A 27,115-nucleotide genomic window follows, 5' to 3' on the forward strand; every position below is an offset into this window, starting at 1 on the left:
GAAGCATTCAGTCATTCTCAGACTGCTCACATAGTAGTGCTGCTTACATCCCTTTCCCTAGATGTACATTAGTAATGAATGTGATGAACAGTCATTCCAATGTGATGTATGGTATTTCATTAAATTATGTACTGAGACAGAAATTCAATGAACAATAATAACTAATGCATTCTGTTTTACATGATCATTATTCATGACTCTCCATCTTGGATAATGGATGATCAGGAGCAAGACTGGGTGAGTAATTACTTATTTGTCTGTTTTGTTTATTGACAACCAATAACACAAGACAAAGAACAGACCAGAGTGTTAATCTGATACTATAAAAACTACAGGCCTTGTGAACAGCAGTGTGTCTTCTTCAAGGCTACAAATTAAATCAGTTTCTTTACATTTATCAATACTCTCCCCAAATGTTCTCAAGGTAGGTTGGATTAAGATGTATAGATGTTCTTCAAATTATCCAGAATTTTCATATCATAGATCTCCAACAATATATCTGCCATAGAGGTCAATATTTCACATAGTCCTCCTGCAATATATCTGCCATAGAGCTTTACATACACTCCAAAATGAAAATAGAATCATCTTGAATTTAGCTTGATGTCTTATTATGAAGCATTCAGTCATTCTCAGACTGCTCACATAGTAGTGCTGCTTATATCCCTTTCCCTAGATGTACATTAGTAATGAATGTGATGAACAGTCATTCCAATGTGATGTATGGTATTTCATTAAATTATGTACTGAGACAGAAATTCAATGAACAATAATAACTAATGCATTCTGTTTTACATGATCATTATTCATGACTCTCCATCTTGGATAATGGATGATCAGCATTAGGTGAGTAATTACTTATTTGTCTGTTTTGTTTATTGACAACCAATAACACAAGACAAAGAACAGACCAGAGTGTTAATCTGATACTATAAAAACTACAGTTCTTGTGAACAGCAGTGTGTCTTCTTCAAGGCTACAAATTAAATCAGTTTCTTTACATTAATCAATACTCTCCCCAAATGTTCTCAAGGTAGGTTGGATTAAGATGTATAGATATTCTTCAAATTATCCAGAATTTTCATATCATAGATCTCCCACAATATATCTCCTATAGAGCTCAACATTTCAGAGGGTTTGAGTTAAATATTGAAGACACATTTCAGTTGAATACATTCAGTGTGACAACTGACTATGTATCCCCCTTCCCTTTCCTTTCCCCTTTACATAGTCCTCCTACAATATATCTGCCATATAGCCCAACATTTCACACACCAAAATTAAAATTGAATCAGCTTGAATTTAGCTTGATGTCCTAGTATTAAGCATTCTGTTATTTTTAGTCTGTTCCAATAGTAGCACTGCTTACATCCCTTTCCCTAGATATACAGTCGTGGCCAAACGTTTTGAGAATGACACAAATATTCATTTCCACAAAGTTTGCTGCTTCAGTGTCTTTAGATAGTTTTGTCAGATGTTACTATGGAATACTGAAGTATAATTACAAGCATTTCATAAGTGTCAAAGGCTTTTATTCACAATTACATGACGTTGATGCAAAGAGTCAATATTTGCAGTGTTGACCCTTCTTTTTCAAGACAAATAACTTCTTGGCCACATCCTGACTGATGGCAGCCCATTCTTGCATAATCAATGCTTGGAGTTTGTCAGAATTTGTGGATTTTTGTTTGTGCACCCGCCTCTTGAGGATTGACCACAAGTTCTCAATGAGATTAAGGTCTGGGGAGTTTCCTGGAAAACTGTTCCTGGATGGTTGGGAGAAGTTGCTCTCGGAGGATGTGTTGGTACCATTCTTTATTCATGGCTGTGTTCTTAGGCAAAATGGTGAGTGAGCCCACTCCCTTGGCTGAGAAGCAACCCCACACATGAATGGTCTCAGGATGCTTTACTGTTGGCATGACACAGGACTGATGGTAGCGCTCACCTTGTCTTCTCCGGACAAACTTTTTTCCGGATGCCCAAAACAATCGGAAAGGGAATTCATCAGAGACAATGACTTTACCCCAGTCCTCAGCAGTCCAATCCCTGTACTTTTGAAGATTATCAGTCTGTCCCTGATGTTTTTCCTGGAGAGAAGTGTCATCTTTGCTGCCATTCTTGACACCAGGCCATCCTCCAAAAGTCTTTGCCTCACTGTGCGTGCAGATGCACTCACACCTGCATGCTGCCATTCCTGAGCAAGCTCTGTACTGGTGGTGCCCCGATCCCGCAGCTGAATCAACTTTAGGAGACGGTCCTGGCGCTTGCTGGACTTTCTTGGGCGCCCTGAAGCCTTCTTCAAAACAATTGAACGGCTCTCCTTGAAGTTCTTGATGCTCCGATAAATGGTTGATTTAGGTGCAATCTTACTGGCAGCAATATGCTTGCCTGTGAAGCCCTTTTTGTGCAAAGCAATGATGACGGCACGTGTTTCCTTGCAGGTAACCATGGTTGACAGAGGAAGAACAATGACTCCAAGCACCACCCTCTTTTTGAAGCTTCCAGTCTGTTATTTGAACTCAATCAGCATGACAGAGTGATCTCCAGCCTTGTCCTCGTCAACACTCACACATGTGTTAACGAGAGAATCACTGACATGATGTCAGCTGGTCCTTTTGTGCTAGGGCTGAAATGCAGTGGAAATATTTTTTGGGGATTCAGTTCATTTGCATGGCAAAGACTTTTGGCCACGACTGTACATTAGTAATGAATGTGATGAACAGTCATATCAATATGATGTATGGTATTTGCTTGAATAATGTAATGCCAACTGAAATTAGATTGAATGTAGATGTAATAACTCACACATAGTGTTATATGATATCAATATTCATTCTTCTCCATCTTGAAAATGGATGATCAGAAGCAATACCATAAACCTCCCACAATATATCTGCCATATAGCTCAACATTTCACACACCACAATTAGGACTTGTGAACAGCAGTGTGTCTTCTTCAAGTCTACAAATTAAATCAGTTTCTTTACATTTATCAATACTCTCCCCAAATGTTCTCAAGGTAGGTTGGATTATGATGTCAGATGTTCTTCAGATTCTACTGAATGTATATTCCATAGAACCCTACCTCCTGACACAATATCCTGTATCTGCCATAGAGCCCAATGCTGGTTATCACTAACAATGAACATAATCATTTGATCAGAGATAGGACAATAACAAAACAACATTATTTATGAAGTTAACCAGATCTCATTGGTGCCCACAGTCCCTACATGAGGGAGGCTTGAGTGACAGGAGAAATCTGATTGGTCCTGTTTGTTCTGTATATAGTGATGTAGTCTACCACACAGAACTCACCTCTCTGTTTTACACCATAGTCTCAGGATCAGAGTATTTACAACGTGAGACCCGGGAGGACAAGCTGAAGAGGGAGGCATCAGCTGGAGAGCTTAGTAAGTATGAGAGAGTCTGGAGGAGAGAGGATTGAATCAGGGAACATGAGTGATGTCATTCAGTTTTTCAGACTAATTCATTTGTAATGTATCAAATAGTCAATAGACCAGTTGATGATTGGTTCAACTCAGATAACTGTTGACTGGAGGAAATAATTACTAATACATGTGCCACCTCCATCAAATGATAATGTCTGTATAGACATACTATTGAATGAATTAATAAATTACTTATTCAAACAATGCTAGACCGCGCCAATAGGATCTCGCTAGCTCGTTCCTGGCCCTGCCCACCTCCCTCCTTGTTCCGCCCACTATGACTCATTTGTTCACATTGGAAACGACACGCCGTGTTCTAAGGAACGCCGTTTGGGTCTTTGCGTGTCAAAAAGATACACTTCAATAAGCTTCTTGACCAATCAGGACCTGAATATGACTCCACGTCACATAATAATTTAACACGTTCAAATAATGTTATTTGACGTGTATCTTTTTGACACGCAACGACACAAACGGCCTTCCATAGTGCACCTCAATACATGTCAGACATGCTTTAGTTATCTTTGTTTTCTACTGAGATTTGGAAACATTATTTAAATCTAATGACAAGTATCCTAATATAAAACAGGGAAACAGTCCATGATCTTTACATCAGTAAAATAACCTTCAATAAGTCTATGTTAAATCACAAGATAGATTCACACCTAGGTTACTTACAAAGCAAGCACTGTGGACCGCACTGTGTCCTCATGTACTGCAGGGATAAAGGGAAAATCATGTTCAAGCGATATTTGAAGAAAAGTCAATATCATAACACAACATAATATCAATAGAAAGGCCTAGTTTACTGGAACGGACATACTGTAAAATAACACACGATAACATAGCTAGCTAGATAGACTAATAATAGACAGGCCTAGTTTACTGGAACGGACAAACTGTAAAATAACACACGATAACATAGCTAGCTAGATAGACTAATAATAGACAGGCCTAGTTTAATGGAACGGACAAACTGTAAAATAACACACGATAACATAGCTAGCTAGATAGACTAATAATAGACAGGCCTAGTTTACTGGAACGGACAGACTGTAAAATAACACACGATAACATAGCTAGCTAGATAGGCTAATAATAGACAGGGGAGCGTTACATGTTAACGTTACTAGGTAGTTGTACCAGTTAATGTTGACTTTTGCCAGGTATTACCTAACCTACCAGAATGAATCCGACCTTTGAACCACCTGATCCTCCTGGGCTGGTTGTAAAGGTGGTTGCACTTGGCTGGTAAAACTTAAAAAGAGGTCTCTCATGTTTTCAAGTTTCGACATGATTTAGTTGTTTGTTGGTGATGAAGAATGAGATGATTTTCATATAGCTGGCTTCACATGCGCCTTATTTGCATATAGTTTACATAGTGTTATTTGACGTGTATCTTTTTGACACACAAAGACCCAAACGGCGTTCCATAGTGCACCTCAATACATGTCAGACAAGCTTTTAAGTTATGTACCCAGTATGTCCCTCAGGTCCTCTGGCCTTTTAACTATCCTGAAGCCTCGGACCAAGAGGCATGGAGAGGCAGCCTTTAGTTACTATGCCCCCAGCCCTCTGGAATAGCCTGCCAGAGAACCTGAGGAGACCAAGAGGCATGGAGAGGCAGCCTTTAGTTATTATGCCCCCAGCCTCTGGAATAGCCTGCCAGAGAACCTGAGGAGACCAAGAGGCATGGAGAGGCAGCCTTTAGTTATTATGCCCCCAGCCTCTGGAATAGCCTGCCAGAGAACTTGAGGAGGTCTGAAACTGTGGACATATTTAAAAGGGATCTTAAAACACACCTTATTAGCTTTACTTTTCATTAGCGTGCTTTTTCATGGTAATATTGTCTAGATAGAGAACTGTCACGGTCGTTTTAAGGAGGAGACCAAGGCGCAGCGTGGTAAGTGTACATTCTTCTTTATTGAAAGAACGAACACTGAACAAACAAACAAAATAAACGAACCGTGAAGCTAAAATGGCTAGTGCAGACAGGCAACTAAACATAGAATAAGAACCCACAAACTACCTAAATGGCTACCTAAATATGGTCCCCAATCAGAGACAACGATAAACAGCTGCCACTGATTGGGAACCATACCAGGCCACCATAGACATACATATACCTAGACTTACAAAACCCCTTAGACATACAAAACCCCCTAGACATACAAAAACTAAACAAACCACCCTCGTCACACCCTGACCTAACCAAAATAATTCAGACAATTAACTTAAAAACAAACCGTTGAAATCAAATGCAACTTTAAATATCTACCTGTAAAACATAAGATCTAGCATCACTTGTATATTTTGTACTCAAAATAAAAAACATGAAATTCAGTGTCAGAAAAAAGAAGGAAAAAAAAGCCTCCTATTGTAGTGAATTGCTGCTATACTGCACATCTACAGCTGGGTCAGAACATACTGGTTTGGGTTTGAGGACGCACAGGGAAAAACACTGTTGCCGGGGGATACCACATGACACAGCATTGTGCAGAATGTCACAGTAGAAACTTGATGAAAATTGTCATACTGAGACTAAATTTAAAGATAATTGACCAAAAAAAGTATATGGTTTCCGGTGTCTTTTTTGAAAATTAAAGTCTTGATTAACTTAAGGTGCTGACATGGATACTGTCTGTAAGTGCCCAGATTGTAATGGTTTTAACCCAAACTCAGCCTTTACCCCCAGCCCTGTCCCCTGCATACCCTAACCCAAACTCAGTCTTTACCCCCAGCCCTGTCCCCTGTCCCCTGCACACCCTAACCCAAACTCAGCCCTGTCCCCTACACACCCTAACCCAAACTCAGCCCTTACCCCCAGCCCTGTCCCCTACACACCCTAACCCAAACTCAGTCTTTACCCCCAGCCCTGTCCCCTAAACACCCTCACCCAAACTCAGCCCTTACCCCCAGCCCTGTCCCCTGCACACCCTAAGCCAAACTCAGCCCTTACCCCCAGCCCTGTCCCATACACACCCTAACCCAAACTCAGCCTTTACCCCCAGCCCTGTCCCCTGCACACCCTAACCCAAACTCAGTCTTTACCCCCAGCCCTGTCCCCTGTACACCCTAACCCAAACTCAGCCTTTACCCCCAGCCCTGTCCCCTGTACACCCTAACCCAAACTCAGTCTTTACTCCCAGTCCCATATATGGTATGTCGATAAAGAAGAGAGAGAGAAGAGGGATCAGTTTAATGTTTTAAGTGGGATGCTGGTTATGACATGGTAATAAAGAAGAGAGAGAAAAGAGGGACCAGTTTAATGTTTTAAGTGGGATGTTGGTTATAACATGGTAATAAAGAAGAGAGAGAAAAGAGGGACCAGTTTAATGTTTTAGGTGGGATGCTGGTTATAACATGGTAATAAAGAAGAGAGAGAAAACAGGGACCAGTTTAATGTTTTAAGTGGGATGCTGGTTATAACATGGTAATAAAGAAGAGAGAGAAAAGAGGGACCAGTTTAATGTTTTAAGTGGGATGCTGGTTATAACATGGTAATAAAGAAGAGAGAGAAAAGAGGGACCAGTTTAATGTTTTAAGGGGATGCTGCAGTTTTTCACATTGTTATTTATTTCTCTTTGATATGGTGCAATATTCTATTATTATGTTGTTCAGATTGTATTCGTTTTGAATTGTTACATTTATATGCACTTTGTTTATATACATTAAGAAGTTATAGTTTAAATGCACATGTTTAATAGCATTCTTTATCATAAAAATCCAATGCATTTTTAAATACATTGTGGTTAAGGTAGAGAATGATTTCATTTAATAATTGAATTAGAATTGTTTTAACACCAATCATAGTCAAACTATCGCAAACAGTTTGACTTGAAAAAATACTAAACATATTTTTATTAAAGAGCCGTTTGGGGGCCAAAAAGAGCCGGACTGCCCACAACAACAGCCCCCTAAATCATATGTCTGACTTTCTGATTTGTAAATTCACCGCAGTTCCCAACATTGACCAGCAGGTGGCAATGATACTCTCTTCTCAGACAGTAAATGACCACCAGTCAGCTACATTTATTTTGTTAGGAGGGGATGGAAAAGCATTGAGACTATTTGTCATGGAAGCAATTTCACTCATTTACTCATGTGAATGGGTCCAAAGAGATAAGAGAAGCTAATATTGATAGGCACTGTTAAATATTTACAGCTCAGGATAATATGACTATAATTAAAGAACATCACTACCATCTGCTGGCTGGATCGGTCTTCTGATTTGAACCCTGTTCTACACACTGCTAACCTTATGTGGAACCTTAAACCTAAATTAAGATCAGAAATGTACATTTTTATTTTCATGACATGTTACTATAGGCCTGTAGATGTTACACCCCTAAAAAATGGGGGGGAAAGAATCACAATTGTGATACGGAATGTTTACTCATGAGAACTTTTAGTGCAATGAGAAAAAGACTGCGAATTCTCCGTGAACTTGAGTGGAGACCAGAGCAATCGATCTCAGGCTCATAGATTAAGAGCATTTAGTAGATCACAGATTAACACTTTTATCCACGACAACATAAAGTAATCAACATAACGTTTACACATTCCTCTCACAATTCGTACCCTTTGTACACTTGACGGATTTTAACACAATTATAAAATGTTATCAATCTCTATCAACTAATACTGAATGCATGATCTTCTTAACCTTAGATGTTTTAAGATCCTCACATACTATGAATTTACTAATACTGTTTAATGTATAACAGGCTATTAGTATTTCCTTTAACCTGTCACACTCTCCCGACAAAATAAATGTTGTCCCAACATTACCAACATTGTCTTCTTCAACAGTCTGTATGCACTGGACCTCGAAAATCCTCTTCTGTTAGGTAGTACTTGAGCGGAGGTCAAGGGTCACAGTTCAAATATAACTAACAAGTTATTCACAGTCCATATCTGTTGACCAGCTGTATAACATAAACAGTCCTTTCTCATACTATTGATCAACAGTCCATCAATGTTAATGATCTAAATGCATAGTCTGCAAATTGTCTCTTGTGACAGTCTGTGAAATCAGTCAGTAGTCCATGGTCAAACATGTCAACTCTGTAGCCTCATGTTTGCTGAAGCCCATACATGTAAGGTGGCTGAAAGTAACATTGCTGTAGTGATGGCAGCCATGGAACCAGTCCTGGTGCAGAGTAGACAGGGAACAACTGTGGCTGGATACTGTAGCAGGAAGGGATACCAAGCTGATCATAGGTGATACGTCTTGGAGGCTGTCTCTCTCTTTGTGGCAGCTGGTAGGCTGGTTCCTCAGGTTCAGCAGCATCAGTTAATGAAGGAAAGGCACTTGGTGGACGATCATCAGGCAAATTTTCAGCAGGCAAGTTCATCTCCTCAGCAGGCAGGTCTTGAACTGCTGTTGTCTCCTCCAGCTGCTTTTCAACAAGAGGCTGTGCTGGTAGCGTATCAGGGACTGGCACCGCAACTGTCTATTTCACTGGTGGGGGCCTGTGTTCCCACTCTCTCGCTGGTTCAGCATTCCTCTCCTCAGGTACTGTAGGAGATGTGGGAACCTGTAGCGGCTCATGATGAAGGTCATATTCATCTCCGCTGTCATCAGAATCTAGAGGATGTGATGCAGGCTGATGTCTCCTTTTTTTCTGACTTTTGTCATCTTTGGTCATTTCTGGTTGTGTCTCAAAAGGTAAGTGGTCACAGGACATGAGCAGGTTTCTGTGCAGGACCCTGGAGCGTCCCCTACCCTTTTCTGGTCTCAATTCATAAATTGGCAGGTCTGAACCCATTTGTCTCACTACTGTGTGAATTGTATCTTCCCAATAGTTACGGAGTTTGCCTGGTCCTCCTCTTGGTGTCAGGTTTTTAATCAGAACTCGCTCGCCAGGCTGTAGCACTGAACTCCTAACTTTAGTGTCATAGTACTTCTTACTTCTTTCAGCGGCTTTCTGAGCATTTTCATTTGCAATGGCGTATGCTTCTTCCATCCCTCGTTTCCAGTTCTCCACGTAGTCTCGATGGTTACTGGAACCTGCCTCTGTGCACAATCCAAAGAGCATATCAACTGGAAGCCTGGGTGATCTCCCAAACAGAAGATAAAATGGTGAATAGCCAGTCACTTCGCAACGGGTGCAGTTATAGGCATAAACCAGTTTGTTCAGAGACTCCTTCCAATTTGACTTTTGTGTCTCAGTTAGTGTCTTTAACATTTGCAACAATGTTCTGTTCATGCGTTCCACTTGGCCATTCCCCATTGGGTGGTAGGGTGTTGTTCTGGACCCCGCCATGCCACTGAGTTTCTTTAACTGATGGAACAACTGATTTTCAAATTCTCCCCCTTGGTCATGGTGGATGCGGGACGGGAACCCAAACTTCAGGGCAAAGTCATTGAAGATGAGATTTGCAGCAGTTTTACCTGACTTTGATGTGGTGGCGTAGGCTTGAGTGAAACGTGTAAAATGATCAACAATCACGAGGATGTACTCATATCCCCCTTTGCATCTGTCGAGATGAAGGAAGTCTATACATACCAGTTCAAATGGCTGTGTTGTCACAATGTTTGTCAGAGGAGCTCTTGCTTCATGGGCTGGCTTTTTCTGCTTGACACAGCTACAAGTTTTAGTCACATAGTGCTCGATGTCAGATTGCATATATGGCCAGAAGAAGCGGTCACGTACTAGTGATACAGTGCGGTCAGTACCTTGGTGTCCCATGTTACTGTGCAACTCTTCCATCACTTTACCTTTGTACTGCTCTGGTAGAACTAACTGCTTGCGGGCTGTAGTGATTCTGTACAGAATGCCATCACTGTCTATTGTCAATTTGTCCCATTCTCTGAATAGGCATTTTGTCTTTGGACTGAATTCCTTTTGCTCTTTAACTGGCGGTTTGAAACCCGACAGTTTGAAATTGAGCACAGGACGGATGACCGGATCATATTCTTGTGCTTTTCTTATCCCATCTTTTGGGATCGAGCTGGTTGTTGCAGTGGTTGTCTCACCTTCAGCTGACACTGACATTACTGCAGCTGAAAGTAACCAAGGTACAACAGCCTCTTTCTGTACCTCAACTGCTTGTATCGTGGCGGCAATGGTGTCTGGTGGAAGCTCCTCAGAACATTCTCTCATCAGTGACTCTACATCCAGTGGCATCCTTGACAACGCATCTGCATCACCGTTCTCTCTGCCTGGCCTGTACTTTATTGTGAAGTGGAAATCAGCCAATTCTGAAACCCACCTGGAAGTGGTTGCGTTCAGTTTTGCAGTAGACAGAATGTAGCTGAGCGGGTTGTTATCGCTGTATACAGTGAAGGACGGAGCATAGTACAAATAATCATGGAACTTATCAGTGATTGCCCATTTTAGAGCTAGAAATTCTAGCTTGCCCGAGTGGTAGTGATAGTTATTCTCAGCTGCTGTTAAGGTTCGAGAGCCATAAGCAATGACCCTAAGCTTCCCATCTTGCTTTTGATAGAGAACTGCTCCCAAGCCTTGGTGTGACGCATCAGTGTGTACAACAAATGGCTCAGTGAAATCAGGGAAACCTGAGACTGGTGGGTGAAGCAAACACTCAATCAGCTGTTCAAGTGCCTGTTGATGCTGGTCAGTCCACAGGATTGGCTTGTTTGAGGGCACCACATGACTTAGTTTCTTTGTTTTTGTTTTCCGTGGGTGATCAGGTAATTTCTCTGAATCTGCTTTCAGGAGGTCATACAGGCAGCTGGCCCTCCTAGAAAAGTCTTTGATGTACTGTCTGTAGTAAGTGAGTAAACCAAGCATTTGTCTGAGCTGGCTCACATTCCCTGGTCTGATTTCTTTCAATGCTTTTACTGCTTCAAAATCGGCTGGGTCAACTCGGCTGCCCTCTGCAGACACTACTCTGCCCAAATAACGGACCTGGGATTTAAAGAGATCACACTTACTTGGTTTGAGTTTAATGCCATACTCTCTGAGACGCTGCAAAACTTTTCACACATCATTCACATGGCTGTCGAAAGTTTTACTGAAAACAAGTGTGTCGTCCAGATAAGGAATGCAGATGTCATCCCGGAGCCCTTCCAAACACTCCTCCATACACCGCTGAAAAGCTGCAGGAGCGTTCATGAGGCCGAATGGCATCCGTATCCACTCATAGATTCCCCACGGAGTCACAAATGCTGTCAGTGGTCTGCTTTCTTCAGAGATGAACCCCTGGTGATAAGCTTTTCCCTGATCTAAGAGGGAGAACCAGGAATTACCACCTAAACTGTCCATGATGTCTTGGACCCGAGGGATGGGCTGGCGGTCGGGATGTGTCTTTCTGTTCAGGTCTCTGTAATCTATACACAACCGGAGGGTCCCATCCTTCTTACGAACGCACACGACAGGTGAAGAATATGAAGAGTTTGACTTCCTAACCCAGCCCCGGGTTATGAGGTCATAAAGGTAACCCTTCATCTCCTGATACAGTGGCCTGGGCACTGACATGTATGTGCGCTTGACTGGTTCAGAGTCCTTTAGAGAAATAGTCATTTTCAATCGTTCAATGCAGCCAATGTCATTGTCTGATCTGGAGAAGGAGTGACACTCTTCTCTAAGCATTTGCCTAACAACCTCTCTCTGCTCTTCGGTTAGGCGAGTTAAACCTACTGGTGGATCCCACTGTTCAGTAGCAGTACATGGGGTTCGAACGCTGGTGTGATTCACTGTGGCTGGGGTGACAGTTTTTTCAAAGACTTGGGCAGGTAACACAGTCATAATGGTTTGTACTGTACCGATTATTGTGCGTCCTAGCAGGGCAATGTCATGGTCAGTAGGGTTAGAGACATCAAGCCTGATAACTGGAAAACACCTTTTCTGACTTTGACTAGTGTGTCAAAGAACTCAAGGTCGTCTGGCCACTGCGGGTTCAGGTCTGGCTGGAAAAGCATTGTCATGTCCTCTTTGAAAGGCTGGGAAGCTACACGGCACTCAATCTGAATGCTACTGTGTTTTGGTACAGCAACCTTCTCTTTCTTGGTAACATTGAAACCTATGATGGGATGAGATAGGTGACAGCCTTTCATTACCAGCACTGGGATGATCAGTTCCTTTGTTTCGTCAGTTTCAGACGCTAGCCGAAAAGTTGTTTCAATCCATCCCAGGTATGGCATTTCAGTCCCATTTGCTGCAGTCAACCTGAGATCAGCAGGTGAGTCCAGGATTTCTGAAACATCTCTCAGCCTTGCGTTTGGGAGAGATTCCTCTTTCCATCGTTCATCAATGACCGATACCTGAGAGCCTGTGTCCCATAGAGCTTGGAGGTGGTGGCGATTCAGGTGACACTCAATAAGGCACTGTCTGCCGACTAGCGAGGTGACCTTACGGGGGTGGCGACCTTGAGCTAGGGATGGTAAGGAGTGGGTATTTTCCTCTGTGCAGGAAAACCTTTCACTGGTAGAGTTAATTTTCAGGTGAGTGCATTTTTTCTTATGTTTAATCCAATGTTGGTTTTGACATACTTTGGAACAGTACAGTGTCTCTTTACATGATGAACATTGTTTCAGGTTCTCAAATGAATCTTCTCTGGCACAATTTGCACATTTCTGGGACTTTTTGGTAGCTACGGTTAACACTCGTCCCTCAGCGGTAACCTTTCCCCGTTTAAAGGGGCCTCCCTTGAAGGTCTGACTCCCCGGATTTTACATCCAGCTTGAAAATGTTCTCCACTCCCACATCGGAAGCAGTGTGTGCAGCGTGCATCTGTTCTGGCCTGCTGGCAGACAAAACACCTCCTTGGAGCTTGAGCAGAGCGGTTGGCATACCGGTTAGGTGCATATTGATGCTGCACAGGGTCAGGTGCTTGGGACTGACTGTAGTTGCTGTAATACTGCTGCTGGGACACAGGTGGCTGGGGGTCCCTATCTGGCCTCCTAACTGGAGGTGGGGCATAGGCACAAGGCGGTGACCGAAATATAGGCTGCTCTAATGTCTCCTTAATCTGAGCAATCTCTGCACTGAGACCTTTTAGAGAAGCTACACCTGTCTTAAGTTCAGCTAACTCTGTTAATAGTTCTGCGGGTATCTTAACTTTGGCTTCCTTCACAGGACACTTTACGGATGACGTATCTTCTAACTGGACTACACTTACAGTTGTAGCAGGCTGTGGGGCATGAAATCGCTTTTTGTTTCGTCTTTCTATCTCATTAGCACAAGCAATGTTAAGCTTCTCTAGCAAAACCTCATCTGATGTTTCGCTATCTAGCAGGAGAGGCTGCATGTCTATCCTGATACTGTCACTCTGGAGACCTGTAAGGACTGTGTGTAAACACATGCGCTGGACTAGAGCAGGGTCATACTTAAGCTCTGATTCTGACTCCTCGGATGCAAACAGTACTTTCTGCCTCAAATCTAAGACGCGCATCAGGAAGCTTTGAGGGGTCTCTTTGCTATGCTGTGCTTCTGAAGCTAGCTGTTTGTAAAGCTCTGTGGCACTCTTCTCTTGGAAGTGGGAACGCAGGATACATCTAAGTGTGGGAAGAGTTAGCTGGGGTTTACCTTCCAAGTAACTGCGTAGCTGTGAGCCTGGAGATATATGTCACACCCTGGCCTTAGTATTCTTTGTTTTCTTTATTATTTTAGTTACGTCAGGGTGTGACATGGGGAATGTATGTGTTTTTTGTAGTGTCTAGGGTGGTTGTAAGGTTTAGGGGGTTTATTAGAGTAGTTGGGTTTATGTTTAGTATAGAAGTCTAGCTGTGTCTATGGTTGCCTGAATGGTTCTCAATCAGAGACAGATGTCATTAATTGTCTCTGATTGGGAGCCATATTTAAGGCAGCCATAGGCACTAGGTTTTTGTGGGTAATTGTCTGTGTCTATGTTGCATGTTTGCACTTAGTCTTTTGATAGCTTCACGTTCGTCTGTTTGTTGTTTTGTTTCGTTGTCCTTCTTCCAATTAAAGAGAAGATGTATTTTCCACACGCTGCGCCTTGGTCCTCTCTCTCTCCCATTGACGATCGTGACAGAATTACCCACCTAAATCGGACCAAGCGGCGTGTCAAGCGGCAACAGGACCCACCTACACAGGATTTCTGGACATGGGAGGACGAATTGGATGGTAAGGGACCTTGGGCTCAACCAGGAGAATATCGCCGCCCCAAAGCTGAGCTGGAGGCAGCGAAAGCAGAGAGGCGGCGATATGAGGAGGCAGCACGGAAGCAAGGCTGGAAGCCCGTGAGTACAACCCAAAATTTTCTTGGGGGGGGGCTAAGAGGTAGGCCGAGGGCAGGTAGGAGACCTGCGCCCACTTCCCAGGCTAACCGTGGAGAGCGAGAGTACGGGCAGACACCGTGTTACGTAGTAGAGCGCATGGTGTCTCCTGTACGCGTGCATAGCCCGGTTCGGTACATTCCAGCTCCACGTATCGGCCGGGCTAGATTGAGCGTTGAGCCGGTTGTCATGAAGCCGGCCCAACGCATCTGGCCACCAGTGCGTCTCCTCGGGCCGGCTTACATGGCACCAGCCTTACGCATGGTGTCCCCGGTTCGCCTACATAGGCCGGTGCGGGTTATTCCACCTCCCCGCACTGGTCGGGCGACGGGGAGCATACAACCAGGTAAGGTTGGGCAGGCTCAGCGCTCAAGGGAGCCAGTACGCCTGCACGGTCCGGTATTTCCGGCGCCACCTCCCCGCCCCAGCCCAGTACCACCAGTGCCTACACCACGCACCAGGCTTCCAGTGCGTTTCCAGAGCCCTGTTCCTCCTCCACGCACTAGCCCTATGGTGCGTGTCTCCAGCCCATTACCACCAGTGCCTACACCACCGCCCGTCTGCCATGAGCCTGCAAAGCCGCCCGTCTGCCATGAGCCTACAGAGCCGTCCGCCAGACAGGAGCCGCTAGAGCCTTCTGCCAGACAGGAGCCGCTAGAGCCTTCCGCCAGACCGGATCAGCCAGAGCCTTCCGCCAGACCGGATCAGCCAGAGCCTTCCGCCAGACCAGATCAGCCAGAGCCTTCCGCCAGACCGGATCAGCCAGAGCCTTCCTCCAGACAGGATCAGCCAGAGCCATCCGTCTGCCAAGCGCCATCTGAGCCATCCGTCTACCAAGCGCCATCTGAGCCATCCGTCTACCCAGCGCCATCTGAGCCATCCGTCTACCCAGCGCCATCTGAGCCATCCGTCTACCCAGCGCCATCTGAGCCATCCGTCTACCCAGCGCCATCTGAGCCATCCGTCTACCCAGCGCCATCTGAGCCATCCGTCTGCACAGAGCCATTAGAGCCGCCCGTCTGTCCCGAGCCGTCAGAGCCGTTAGTCAGTCAGGAGCCGCTAGAGCCATTCGTCAGTCAGGATCTGCCAGAGCCGCCAACCAGACAGGATCTGCCAGAGCCGCCAACCAGACAGGATCTGCCAGAGCCGCCAGCCAGACAGGATCTGCCAGAGCCGCCAACCAGACAGGATCTGCCAGAGCCGCCAACCAGACAGGATCTGCCAGAGCCGCCAACCAGACATGACCAGCCAGAGCCGTCAGCCAGCCAAGACCAGCCAGAGCCGTCAGCCAGCCAAGAACAGCCAGAGCCGTCAGCCAGCCAAGACCAGCCAGAGCCGTCAGCCAGCCAGGATCCGCCAGAGCCGTCAGCCAGCCAGGATCCGCCAGAGCCGTCAGCCAGCCAGGATCCGCCAGAGCCGTCAGCCAGCCAGGATCCGCCAGAGCCGTCAGCCAGCCAGGATCCGCCAGAGCCAGCCAGCCAGGATCCGCCAGAGCCAGCCAGCCAGGATCCGCCCCTCAGTCCGGAGCTGCCGCCCCTCAGTCCGGAGCTGCCCCTTATCCCGGGGCTGCCCCTTGTCCCGGTGCTGCCCCTTGTCCCGGTGCTGCCCCTTGTCCTGCTGAGGCCAATTATTTTAGGTGGGGGTATTTGGAGGGTGGCCATTTGGAGGAGGCTACCAAAGCGGGTATGGACAATGGTGGAGGGGGGTCCACGTCCCGCACCCGAGCCGCCGCCATGATGTGGGCCCACCCCGGACCCTCCCCTTTCTATGTCAGTTTGTGCGGTCGGAGTCCGCACCTTTGGGGGGGGGTATATGTCACACCCTGGCCTTAGTATTCTTTGTTTTCTTTATTATTTTAGTTACGTCAGGGTGTGACATGGGGAATGTATGTGTTTTTTGTAGTGTCTAGGGTGGTTGTAAGGTTTAGGGGGTTTATTAGAGTAGTTGGGTTTATGTTTAGTATAGAAGTCTAGCTGTGTCTATGGTTGCCTGAATGGTTCTCAATCAGAGACAGATGTCATTAATTGTCTCTGATTGGGAGCCATATTTAAGGCAGCCATAGGCACTAGGTTTTTGTGGGTAATTGTCTGTGTCTATGTTGCATGTTTGCACTTAGTCTTTTGATAGCTTCACGTTCGGCTGTTTGTTGTTTTGTTTCGTTGTCCTTCTTCCAATTAAAGAGAAGATGTATTTTCCACACGCTGCGCCTTGGTCCTCTCTCTCTCCCATTGACGATCGTGACAATATAGCCCTGACTACTGCGTCTACTATTTCTACCTCAGGATAGCCTCTGTTAAGTCCACTCTCGATTTGATGGGCAAGACTGGAAAAAATCAGTTTATCTTTCTGGCCCGGTTCACCTATCTGACCAGAAATTTTAAACTCTTTGCGCCAATATGAGCTGGGCTGTGCATTGGGTGAGAGCGGCACGCTCCCCTGAAGATTGGCATGGGGTTGGGGCTGGCGCAGAGAATCACTGGCTTTGGCTGCAGTAATCTGCTCAGTTCCCACCCCTTGTTGTGGGGTTACAGTTCTCAGTTCCTCTATTCTGTGATGTGTTCCGGCTGTTTCAATATCATGGTCAGTTTGACATATTTTGTTATCTATGCCACTGATCATCTCTTTCATTTTGTCTTTAAGTAGCAACAATTCCGACATGCCGCCATCTTCTAACTCTGCAACTTCCTCTCTTTCAAGGAACATCATAATGTGAGTCATCAATGATATGCGGGATTTGTCTTGAACATCTCTTCTCTGTTCGCCTGATATGTCAAGGAAACCACATATCTCTAGTAACTTGTCTTTAGTCAGGGTGTGCAATTCTCCTACTACCTCTTCCTGTAGTTCTTCCAAGGCGGTTGTCATGTTGACAGAACAGGAGGAACTTTTACTGTGCAGGAGTTGACTCTGAATTAGATGGTCCTTACTGTCTCTGATGGTCGATCAATGGCCTCAGTTGACACGTACTTAACCACCAACTTCCAGCTCTCCTCGAACAGCAACACTTTCCTCACTGCAGCCTGCCTGAGTTGTTATGTGGGGATTTAGCTGGCTCGGAATTCAGCAACCAGGATGTGGAAACTGGACATCTGAGCAGCTATCTCAGCGGAGCCTCCAAAAATGTTACACCCCTGACAAAGGGGGGGAAAGAATCACAATTGTGATACGGAATGTTTACTCATTGAGAACTGTTAGTGCAATGAGAAAAAGACCGCGAATTCTCCGTGAATTTGAGTGGAGACCAGAGCAATCGATCTCAGGCTCATAGATTAAGAGCATTTAGTAGATCACAGATTAACACTTTTACCCACGACAACATAAAGTAATCAACATAACGTTTACACATTCCTCTCACAATTCGTACCCTTTGTACACTTGACGGATTTTAACACAATTATATAAATGTTATCAATCTATCAACTAATACTGAATGCATGATCTTCTTAACCTTAGATGTTTTAAGATCCTCACATACTATGAATTTACTAATACTGTTTAATGTATAACAGGCTATTAGTATTTCCGTTAACCTGTCACATATGCCCATGGATTTCCCTGGTTTATAATGTGGTGTAGGGATACACAAGGTTCATACAGGTAATGGGGCTGGATGGACGTCTATTGCCCATTCAAATCCTTTCTGGCAACAACGTTTGTGGTAGAAACAAGAGATTGGGGCTGGTACACATGTGTTATACCACTTTAATATTAGTTTATCTATGAAATGATTAGTGTATACAGGTCAGAGGTCACAGGTCACAGGACTAAAACATGCTGATAACAGGGTTGGGGTGTGCAGTGAATAGCTGGATATAGGTTACTGTTGGTGACTTGGGGAATACAGGCCTAAGGAAAGTGGGTAACAGGGCTGAGATAGGAAAGTAACAGGGATGAGGTGTATTGGCAAAGGAACTGGGGTCTTGAGTAACACACAGGTCATTTAGGGCCAGGATATGCCTGTATCTGTACTTGATTGTATGGGTTTGAGGGTATTGGCATGTGGGTTTTAGGGTTAGGGCATGGGGGTAACAGGGCTGGGGTGTGTGGGTCATTGAGTTTAGGTGTGTGGGTAAGTGGACTGAGGTATATAGATATTGAGGTTGAGGAATAGGGATAAATATCTGTTCATGTTTTTATAGACAGAGCACTCTGTCATAATTGTGACCAAGAATAAAACATACTTTTAAATAAATAAATAATCAAAATGGATGACATGTTAGGCTTACTAGTGACATAAGATTAGCATAGTGGCATGTCTGGGAAAGATGTGGGAACAAATAGGATAATATCATTCTAGATTGTAGCATCACATTCTTCTATGACATATATACTTTCCTTCAAATGAATCTGTCTGTCTGGGATTGTGGGGGTTGTATTTTAGAATTGACATGGTCCTGGTTGTTGTATGTCTATTGTAGTTTTTAATTCAGCTGTGTTTATAAATGTACTGAGAGGATTTGTGTTCCTGACACAGATGATGTCATTAAACATGAAATGTTCTCTCTTTCTGAACAGCTCAGTTTGAACTCACCTCAGAAGACAAGGTGAGGGCTGATGTTGGTGAAGAGGTCCCCCTACCCTGTCACCTCTCACCTGACACCAGTGCTGTTGCCATGACGATCAGGTGGTTTAAAGAGACAGAGTGTATTTACCTGTATAAGAATGGCCAGGTGACAGAGAGGAGTGGCTATGAGGGCAGAGTGAGTCTGATCACCCAGGAGCTGGAGAGAGGCAACGTGTCTCTGAGGCTGAGAGACTTCAGGGAGTCAGATACAGGAGACTACATATGTCAGGTCATCCATGGAGAACAGAAGAAGGAGGCTGGAGTGTTTTTATGGGTCAGACGAGGTAAGTGTTCTAGATCTCCAGTAATGTTTCTAAACACCTAAACAACAACAATAACAACCAGTCTCTTTCCCTGTACAGAACACTTGTACTTTCTCATGTAGGTAGGAGTCCATAGTAGGAGTTACAGATGAATAGACTAGATTCATTCTGAATATCAACTAGTTACAATGCATATTACCATCACTGTGAGCTTTGAGCTGGTCCTAAAACATTAGAACCATTCCAACATTACTGTCACGTCCCTTGATTGTCATTAGTAATGAAGGTAACGATAATAACTATTACATTCTGTTTTACATGATCATTATTCATGACTCTCCATCTTGGATAATGGATGATAAGCATTTGTTGAGTAATTACTGATGTCTGTTTCTCAATGAGATAAATAACATCTCAATAAGTCTTAAATCATCACGGTATGCATCACTCTAAAACTAACGAAATACCGTATGCAAAATAGTTATTGTCAATCGGTCAGTCAGACAATCCAATCCGCCAACAGATCTCCAGCGGAGAACAACTGAGATGTTTAGTCTAAAGGAAGCAATGAGTGGATCCGATCCTGGTTAAACTTGCGACTCAGCTACAAAGCACACTTTTAAATACAACAAAACAAACGGAGTAAAGACAATTCAGAACTGAGGGTTGAACACATCCTCATTCGCGTCTCCATAACAACCCCACTTTTGAGCAGCTGATGCTGGATATTTAATATGTAATTAAAAGGGAAGCGCCCTATTGGAAGGAGAAGCACTGAGACGGTTCAGACAAATTCAGGGCCGTCATTCTCAGACTGCTCACATAGTAGTGCTGCTTACATCCCTTTCCCTAGATGTACATTAGTAATGAATGTGATGAACAGTCATATCAATATGATGTATGGTATTTAATTAAATTATGTAATGAGACAGAAATTCAATGAACAATAATAACTGATGCATTCTGTTTTACATGATCATTATTCATGACTCTCCATCTTGGATAATGGATGATCAGCAAGAAGTGAGTAATGACTTATTTTTCTGTTTTGTTTATTGACAACCAATAACACAAGACAAAGAACAGACCAGAGTGTTAATCTGATACTATAAAAACTACAGGCCTTGTGAACAGCAGTGTCTTCTTCAAGGCTACAAATTAAATCAGTTTCTTTACATTTATCAATACTCTCCCCAAATGTTCTCAAGATAGGTTCGATTAAGATGTATAGATATTCTTCAATATATCCAGAATTGTCATATCAAAGATCTCCCACAATATATCTGCCATAGAGGTCAACATTTCACACTCCAAAATTAAAATAGAATCAGCTTGAATTTAGCTTGATGTCTTATTATGAAGCATTCAGTCATTCTCAGACTGCTCACATAGTAGTGCTGCTTACATCCCTTTCCCTAGATGTACATTAGTAATGAATGTGATGAACAGTCATTCCAATATGATGTATGGTATTTCATTAAATTATGTAATGAGACAGAAATTCAATGAACAATATTAACTAATGCATTCTGTTTTACATGATCATTATTCATGACCCTCCATCTTGGATAATGGATGATCAGAAAATGGTGGGTAATTACTTATTTGTCTGTTTTGTTTATTGACAATCAATAACACAAGACAAAGAACAGACCAGAGTGTTAATCTGATACTATAAAAACGACAGGCCTTGTGAACAGCAGTGTGTCTTCTTCAAGGCTACAAATTAAATCAGTTTCTTTACATTTATCAAAACTCTCCCCAAATGTTCCCAAGGTAGGTTGGATTATGATGTCAGATGTTCTTCAGATTCTACTGAATGTATATTCCATAGAACCCTGCCTCCTGACACAATATCCTGTATCTGCCATGGAGCCCAATGCTGCTTATCACTAACAATGAACATAATCATTTGATCAGATTATTGAGTTAAGTTAACCAGATATCATTGGTGCCCACAGTCCCTACATGAGGGAGGGTGACAGGAGAAATCTGATTGGTCCTGTTTGTTCTGTACATAGTGATATAGTCTACCACACAGACCTCACCTCTCTGTTTTACACCGTAGGATCAGGTTTGTGGTATTTACAACATGAGACCCAGGAGGACAAGCTGAAGAGGGAGGCATCAGCTGGTGAGCTTGGTAAGTATGAGAGAGTCTGGAGGAGAGAGGATTGAATCAGGGAACATGAGTGATGTTATTCAGTTTTTCAGACTAATTCATTTGTAATGTATCAAATAGTCAATAGACCAGTTGATGATTGGTTCAGCTCAGATAACTGTTGACTGGAGGAAATAATTACTAATAATTGTACCACCTCCATTAAATGATAATGTCTTTATAGGCATACTATTGAATGAATTAATAAATTACTTATTCAAACAACCTATTAAATATGTTAATTGCTCTCTCAGAGTTGAAGATGGAAAAAGAATTCAAAGAGAAATTAAGACCTGAGATGATGAAACAACTAGAGGAGAAAGACACACAACTGGATGATATGACCCAGGAAGTGAGAGAGAAAGAGAGACTCCTGGAGGAGAAGAACCAGATAATGGGACAGAGGGAGAAACTATTAGAAGAGAAAGAAAACCAACTGGAAGAGAAAGACAAGCAACTAAAGGATAGAGACATTCAACTAGAGGCACTGAGAAAGAACCTGCAGGACAAGAACAGCCAAGTAGAGAACTTCAGAGTCCTACTGCAGGAAAAAGACCTTCAACTAGAGGACAGCAACCACAGACTGGGAGAGAAGGACAGACTACTGGAAAAGAAGGACAGACTACTGGAAGAGAGAGACAAACTACTGGAGGGAAAAGAAAGTGAAATAAAGGAGAAGCAGATTGAACTAGGAGACAAAGACAAAAAAATTAAGGATAAAGACCTTCAACTAGAGGACAGAAACTATAGACTGGAAGAGAAGGACAAACTACTGGAAGAGAGAGACAAACAGCTGGAAGAGAGAGAGAAAGTACTGGAGGGAAAAGCAAATGAACTAAAAGAGAGGAGGCAGGAAGTAGAAGAGAAAGACAACCTACTAGAGGAGAGAGAGAAGCAGTTAAAGGAAAGAGACAAACAGCTGGAGGATGTCAACAATGAAAATGCTGAACTGGGTAAGATTATTCACACCATTAATACATTTAGTCTTCTGTACTTTCCTCAATTCTCAGGTTATTGTCGACTCTCCACTGAGTTGTGAATATTGTTTTACATAACTTCATACTTTCCCTCTGGATCACATTTCTGTCTAAAGTCTTTAACACAGAATTCAGATCCTAGTCCTCCTTTGTTATTTCAGCTCAACAGATATGTGATGTGAAGACTGAGGTAGAGAGACTGAGAAGAGAGATCTCAGCCCAGATGACTGGTGAGTGAGATATGTGATACTTAACATTTCAATAGAAACCCAGAACTCCCCTTCAGTAGGTCTATGTGCCTTCATGTGTCACTGAGGTAAATGTTCCCATTCTAAATGGTTGTTCTATTATTTTAGAACCTGGAGAGAAGTCAGATACAGGTTCCATACTCCCAGTCAGGAGGAGACACAGCAAGGAGCTTCCTCCATTCAGTGAGTTATCAATATTGTCCTGTTGTCTCCTACTGTTTCTAGTCTATAGTGGACCATCCTTCACTTAGTGAGTTATCAATATTGTCCTGTTGTCTCCTACTGTTTCTAGTCTATAGTGGACCATCCTTCACTTAGTGAGTTATCACTATTGTCCTGTTGTCTCCTACTGTTTCTAGTCTATAGTGGACCATCCTTCACTTAGTGAGTTATCACTATTGTCCTGTTGTCTCCTACTGTTTCTAGTCTATAGTGGACCATCCTTCACTTAGTGAGTTATCAATATTGTCCTGTTGTCTCCTACTGTTTCTAGTCTATAGTGGACCATCCTTCACTTAGTGAGTTATCAATATTGTCCTGTTGTCTCCTACTGTTTCTAGTCTATAGTGGACCATCCTCCACTTAGTGAGTTATCACTATTGTCATGTTGTCTCCTACTGTTTCTAGTCTATAGTGGACCATCCTTCACTTAGTGAGTTATCAATATTGTCCTGTTGTCTCCTACTGTTTCTAGTCTATAGTGGACCATCCTTCACTTAGTGAGTTATCACTATTGTCCTATTGTCTCCTACTGTTTCTAGTCTATAGTGGACCATCCTCCACTTAGTGAGTTATCACTATTGTCCTGTTGTCTCCTACTGTTTCTAGTCTATAGTGGACCATCCTTCACTTAGTGAGTTATCACTATTGTCCTGTTGTCTCCTACTGTTTCTAGTCTATAGTGGACCATCCTTCACTTAGTGAGTTATCAATATTGTCCTGTTGTCTCCTACTGTTTCTAGTCTATAGTGGACCATCCTTCACTTAGTGAGTTATCAATATTGTCCTGTTGTCTCCTACTGTTTCTAGTCTATAGTGGATCATCCTTCACTTAGTGAGTTATCAATATTGTCCTGTTGTCTCCTACTGTTTCTAGTCTATAGTGGACCATCCTTCACTTAGTGAGTTATACATGTTGTCTCAAACTGTCATCAATCTTGATATTCTCTATTTTCTCCAATAATCTATATTTCACTATGATGTGTAAAGTATTTGTAGTTTGTTTATACTATGTTTTAAATGTGTCTCTGATGAGTCAGTATGTTGACCAGTTCTCTATGTTGTGTTACAGTGGGAGGAGAGACCTCAGATACAGACCCCACACTTCCACTGAGGAGGAGAAACAGCATGGGGTTACTTCCTCCATCTAGTGAGTTATGGATGTAGCTTATATTATATTTGACTCTGTTGTACATCCTCCAGATAGTGAGTTATGGATGTAGATTATATTATATTTGACTCTGTTGTACATCCTCCAGATAGTGAGTTATGGATGTAGATTATATTATATTTGACTCTGTTGTACATCCTCCAGATAGTGAGTTATGGATGTAGATTATATTATATTTGACTCTGTTGTACATCCTCCAGATAGTGAGTTATGGATGTAGATTATATTATATTGGACTCTGTTGTACATCCTCCAGATAGTGAGTTATGGATGTAGATTATATTATATTTGACTCTGTTGTACATCCTCCAGATAGTGAGTTATGGATGTAGATTATATTATATTGGACTCTGTTGTACATCCTCCAGATAGTGAGTTATGGATGTAGATTATATTATATTTGACTCTGTTGTACATCCTCCAGATAGTGAGTTATGGATGTAGATTATATTATATTTGACTCTGTTGTACATCCTCCAGAGAGTCAGAGTGTTGATCAGTGCTGTGTGTTGTGTTGCAGTGGGAGGAGAGAGCAGCAGTCCAGACTCCCCAGTGTCTCCCAGTGTGTCTGAGCTGAGACTGGTGCTGCTGGGGAGGACTGGGGCTGGGAGGAGTGCAGCAGGAAACACCATCCTGGGCAGAGAGGAGTTTGGGGCCCAGGCCAGCCCCTCTGCAGTGACCCAGAGGAGTAAGAGGAGAGAGGGGGACGTGTGTGTGAGACGGCTGGTGCTGGTGGACACTCCAGACTGGTTCTGTCCTGGACTGTCTCTGGAGGAGATGAGACAGGATGTGGGGCTCTGTGTCCGTCTGTCTGCCCCGGGACCCCACGCCTTCCTCCTGGTCATACCAGTGGAGCCCTCCAAGGGGGAGGAGAGAGGGGTGCTGGAGAGAATAGAGGAGATGTTTGGGGAGGGTTGTTGGGAACACACTGTGATTCTATTCACACATGATGATAGCCTGAAAGAGCGGAGCATTGAGGAGTTTCTCCAAGCAGGAAGTCAGGACCTCCAGCAGCTTGTAGAGAAAAGTGGGAGCAGGTACCACGTCCTCAACATTAAGGACAGGGCCCATGGCACTCAGGTATCAGAGCTGCTGGATCAGGTAGAGGAGATGGTGGCAGGAAACAGAGAGAGATTCTACAGCAGTCAGACCTACCAGGAGGCAGAGACCCAGGTTAGAGAGATGGAGGGAAAGATCCAGAGAGAGAGAGGAGAGAGGAAACAGAGGGAGGAGAGAGACATGAGAGAGAGACTTCAGAAGGAGTTGCAGGACTCTCTGATAAAGATAGAGGGAGTGATCCAGGAACATGAGGGAGATATCAGAACACTCAGTGAAAGAACCAGTGAACTGGAGAGACAGGTGAAAGAAGAGAGGGATGAGGAGAAGAAAATAGAGCTGGAGAAGGAGCTGAAGAGGGAGTCTGATAGGAGGGAGGAGATGGAGAGAAAGCTGGAGAGATTGAGAGAGAAGACAGAGAATGAGAGGAGGGAGATGGAGGAGAGACACAGACAGGAGATAGAGGAGATGATGGAGAACTATGAAGGAGAGGCCAGAGTTGAAGCAGAGAGAAACCTGATGAAGATAGTCCTACCTGAGTTACAGAGGAACATCATGATCTCACAGACAAAGATGCAGAGGGAGTTCAGCAGACAGATGGAGGAGAAGAATAGACAGATGAAGGAGAAGGATAGAGCGATTGTGGAAAGGGATGGAGAGATACAGGGACTGATAGATAGACTGTGGGAGATGTGCAAGTGAGTTATTGTAACTAGCCTGAAGAAGTGCTCGGATACATGGAGAGGTAGAAGGGAGAAGAAGAAGACAGGGAGAGCTGATGGAGATCTGAGGAATGTCTGGGCAGATGTAACCTATTTCACCATTTCACTGAATTAGCCTGACAACGAGGTTAGAGATGAGATGACTTGTTCATGGAGGGATTGGAGAAGTTAGAGATAATCACATGATATTTATCTCACAATGTAAGAACAACGTGATAGTCTGTCCTGTGATGAGTGTCATGGTGGGAAAACAGGTCAGAATACTGTCTGATCCTGTCTAGGTCAAAATCTGTCGTTCTGCCCCTGAGCAAGTCAGTTGCGGAAGACACATTTCAGTTGAATAAATTCAGTTGGACAACTGACTAGGTATCCCCCCCCCCTCCCTTTACAGTGTCTAGAGGAGGGGAGGGAGGTCTGTAAAGATCTTGATGAGACTTAAGACAGAATTCCAAACCAACGTAGATTATTGACCTTTGCACTGCAGCCTTTTAGAATGGAGAGGGTTGTGGGGGGTCAGGAGGTCAGCGGGCGGAGTCAGAGACTGAGAACTCTAAAGATCTGAGTGAGACTTTTACTCAGTGTTTGAGGAGGTCTACTATTGAACAGAGAGAACCATGCTGTATCTGAGTGAGACTTTTACTCAGTGTTTGAGGAGGTCTACTATTGAACAGAGAGAACCATGCTGTATCTGAGTGAGACTTTTACTCAGTGTTTGAGGAGGTCTACTATTGAACAGAGAGAACCATGCTGTATTTACCATACAGTACTTCCTGTTCTTAATCAATCAAATTGTTTCATGTTGAAACTTTAAATATACACTGAGTGGACAAAACATTAAGAACACCTTCCTAATACTGAGTTACAATCCATCCCAATGGAACTCTGATACCACATGAGACTGATATTGTTGAAATAAAGAAATGGAACTTTGTAAGACATCAGTGTTTGGACATTGTTTGTCTTGGATGATTCTCTATAGTACAGAGCTGAGCTGTCAACACTGAGCTGTCAACACTGGGCTGTCAACACTGAGCTATCAACACTGAGCTATCAACACTGAGCTATCAACACTG

The 27,115-nt window shown here is 43.5% G+C and overlaps 1 protein-coding gene across 1 annotated transcript; it reads left to right on the top strand.

Annotated features, from left to right (window-relative positions):
* Positions 1–230: 230 nt before the first annotated feature.
* LOC120017604 (SAFB-like transcription modulator) lies at positions 231–26,592 on the top strand. The gene is made up of 12 exons (XM_038960842.1): positions 231–237; positions 841–846; positions 3,339–3,413; positions 19,177–19,509; positions 20,506–20,511; positions 21,072–21,077; positions 21,557–21,631; positions 21,904–22,602; positions 22,788–22,856; positions 22,983–23,057; positions 24,166–24,243; positions 24,785–26,592. The coding sequence occupies exons 4-12, from the start codon at positions 19,275–19,277 to the stop codon at positions 26,020–26,022; spliced, it is 2,481 nt and encodes an 826-aa protein (XP_038816770.1). The 5' UTR covers positions 231–237; positions 841–846; positions 3,339–3,413; positions 19,177–19,274; the 3' UTR covers positions 26,023–26,592.
* Positions 26,593–27,115: the final 523 nt, after the last annotated feature.

Source organism: Salvelinus namaycush, chromosome 1 (assembly GCF_016432855.1).
Source record: "Salvelinus namaycush isolate Seneca chromosome 1, SaNama_1.0, whole genome shotgun sequence".
NCBI lineage: Eukaryota > Metazoa > Chordata > Actinopteri > Salmoniformes > Salmonidae > Salvelinus > Salvelinus namaycush.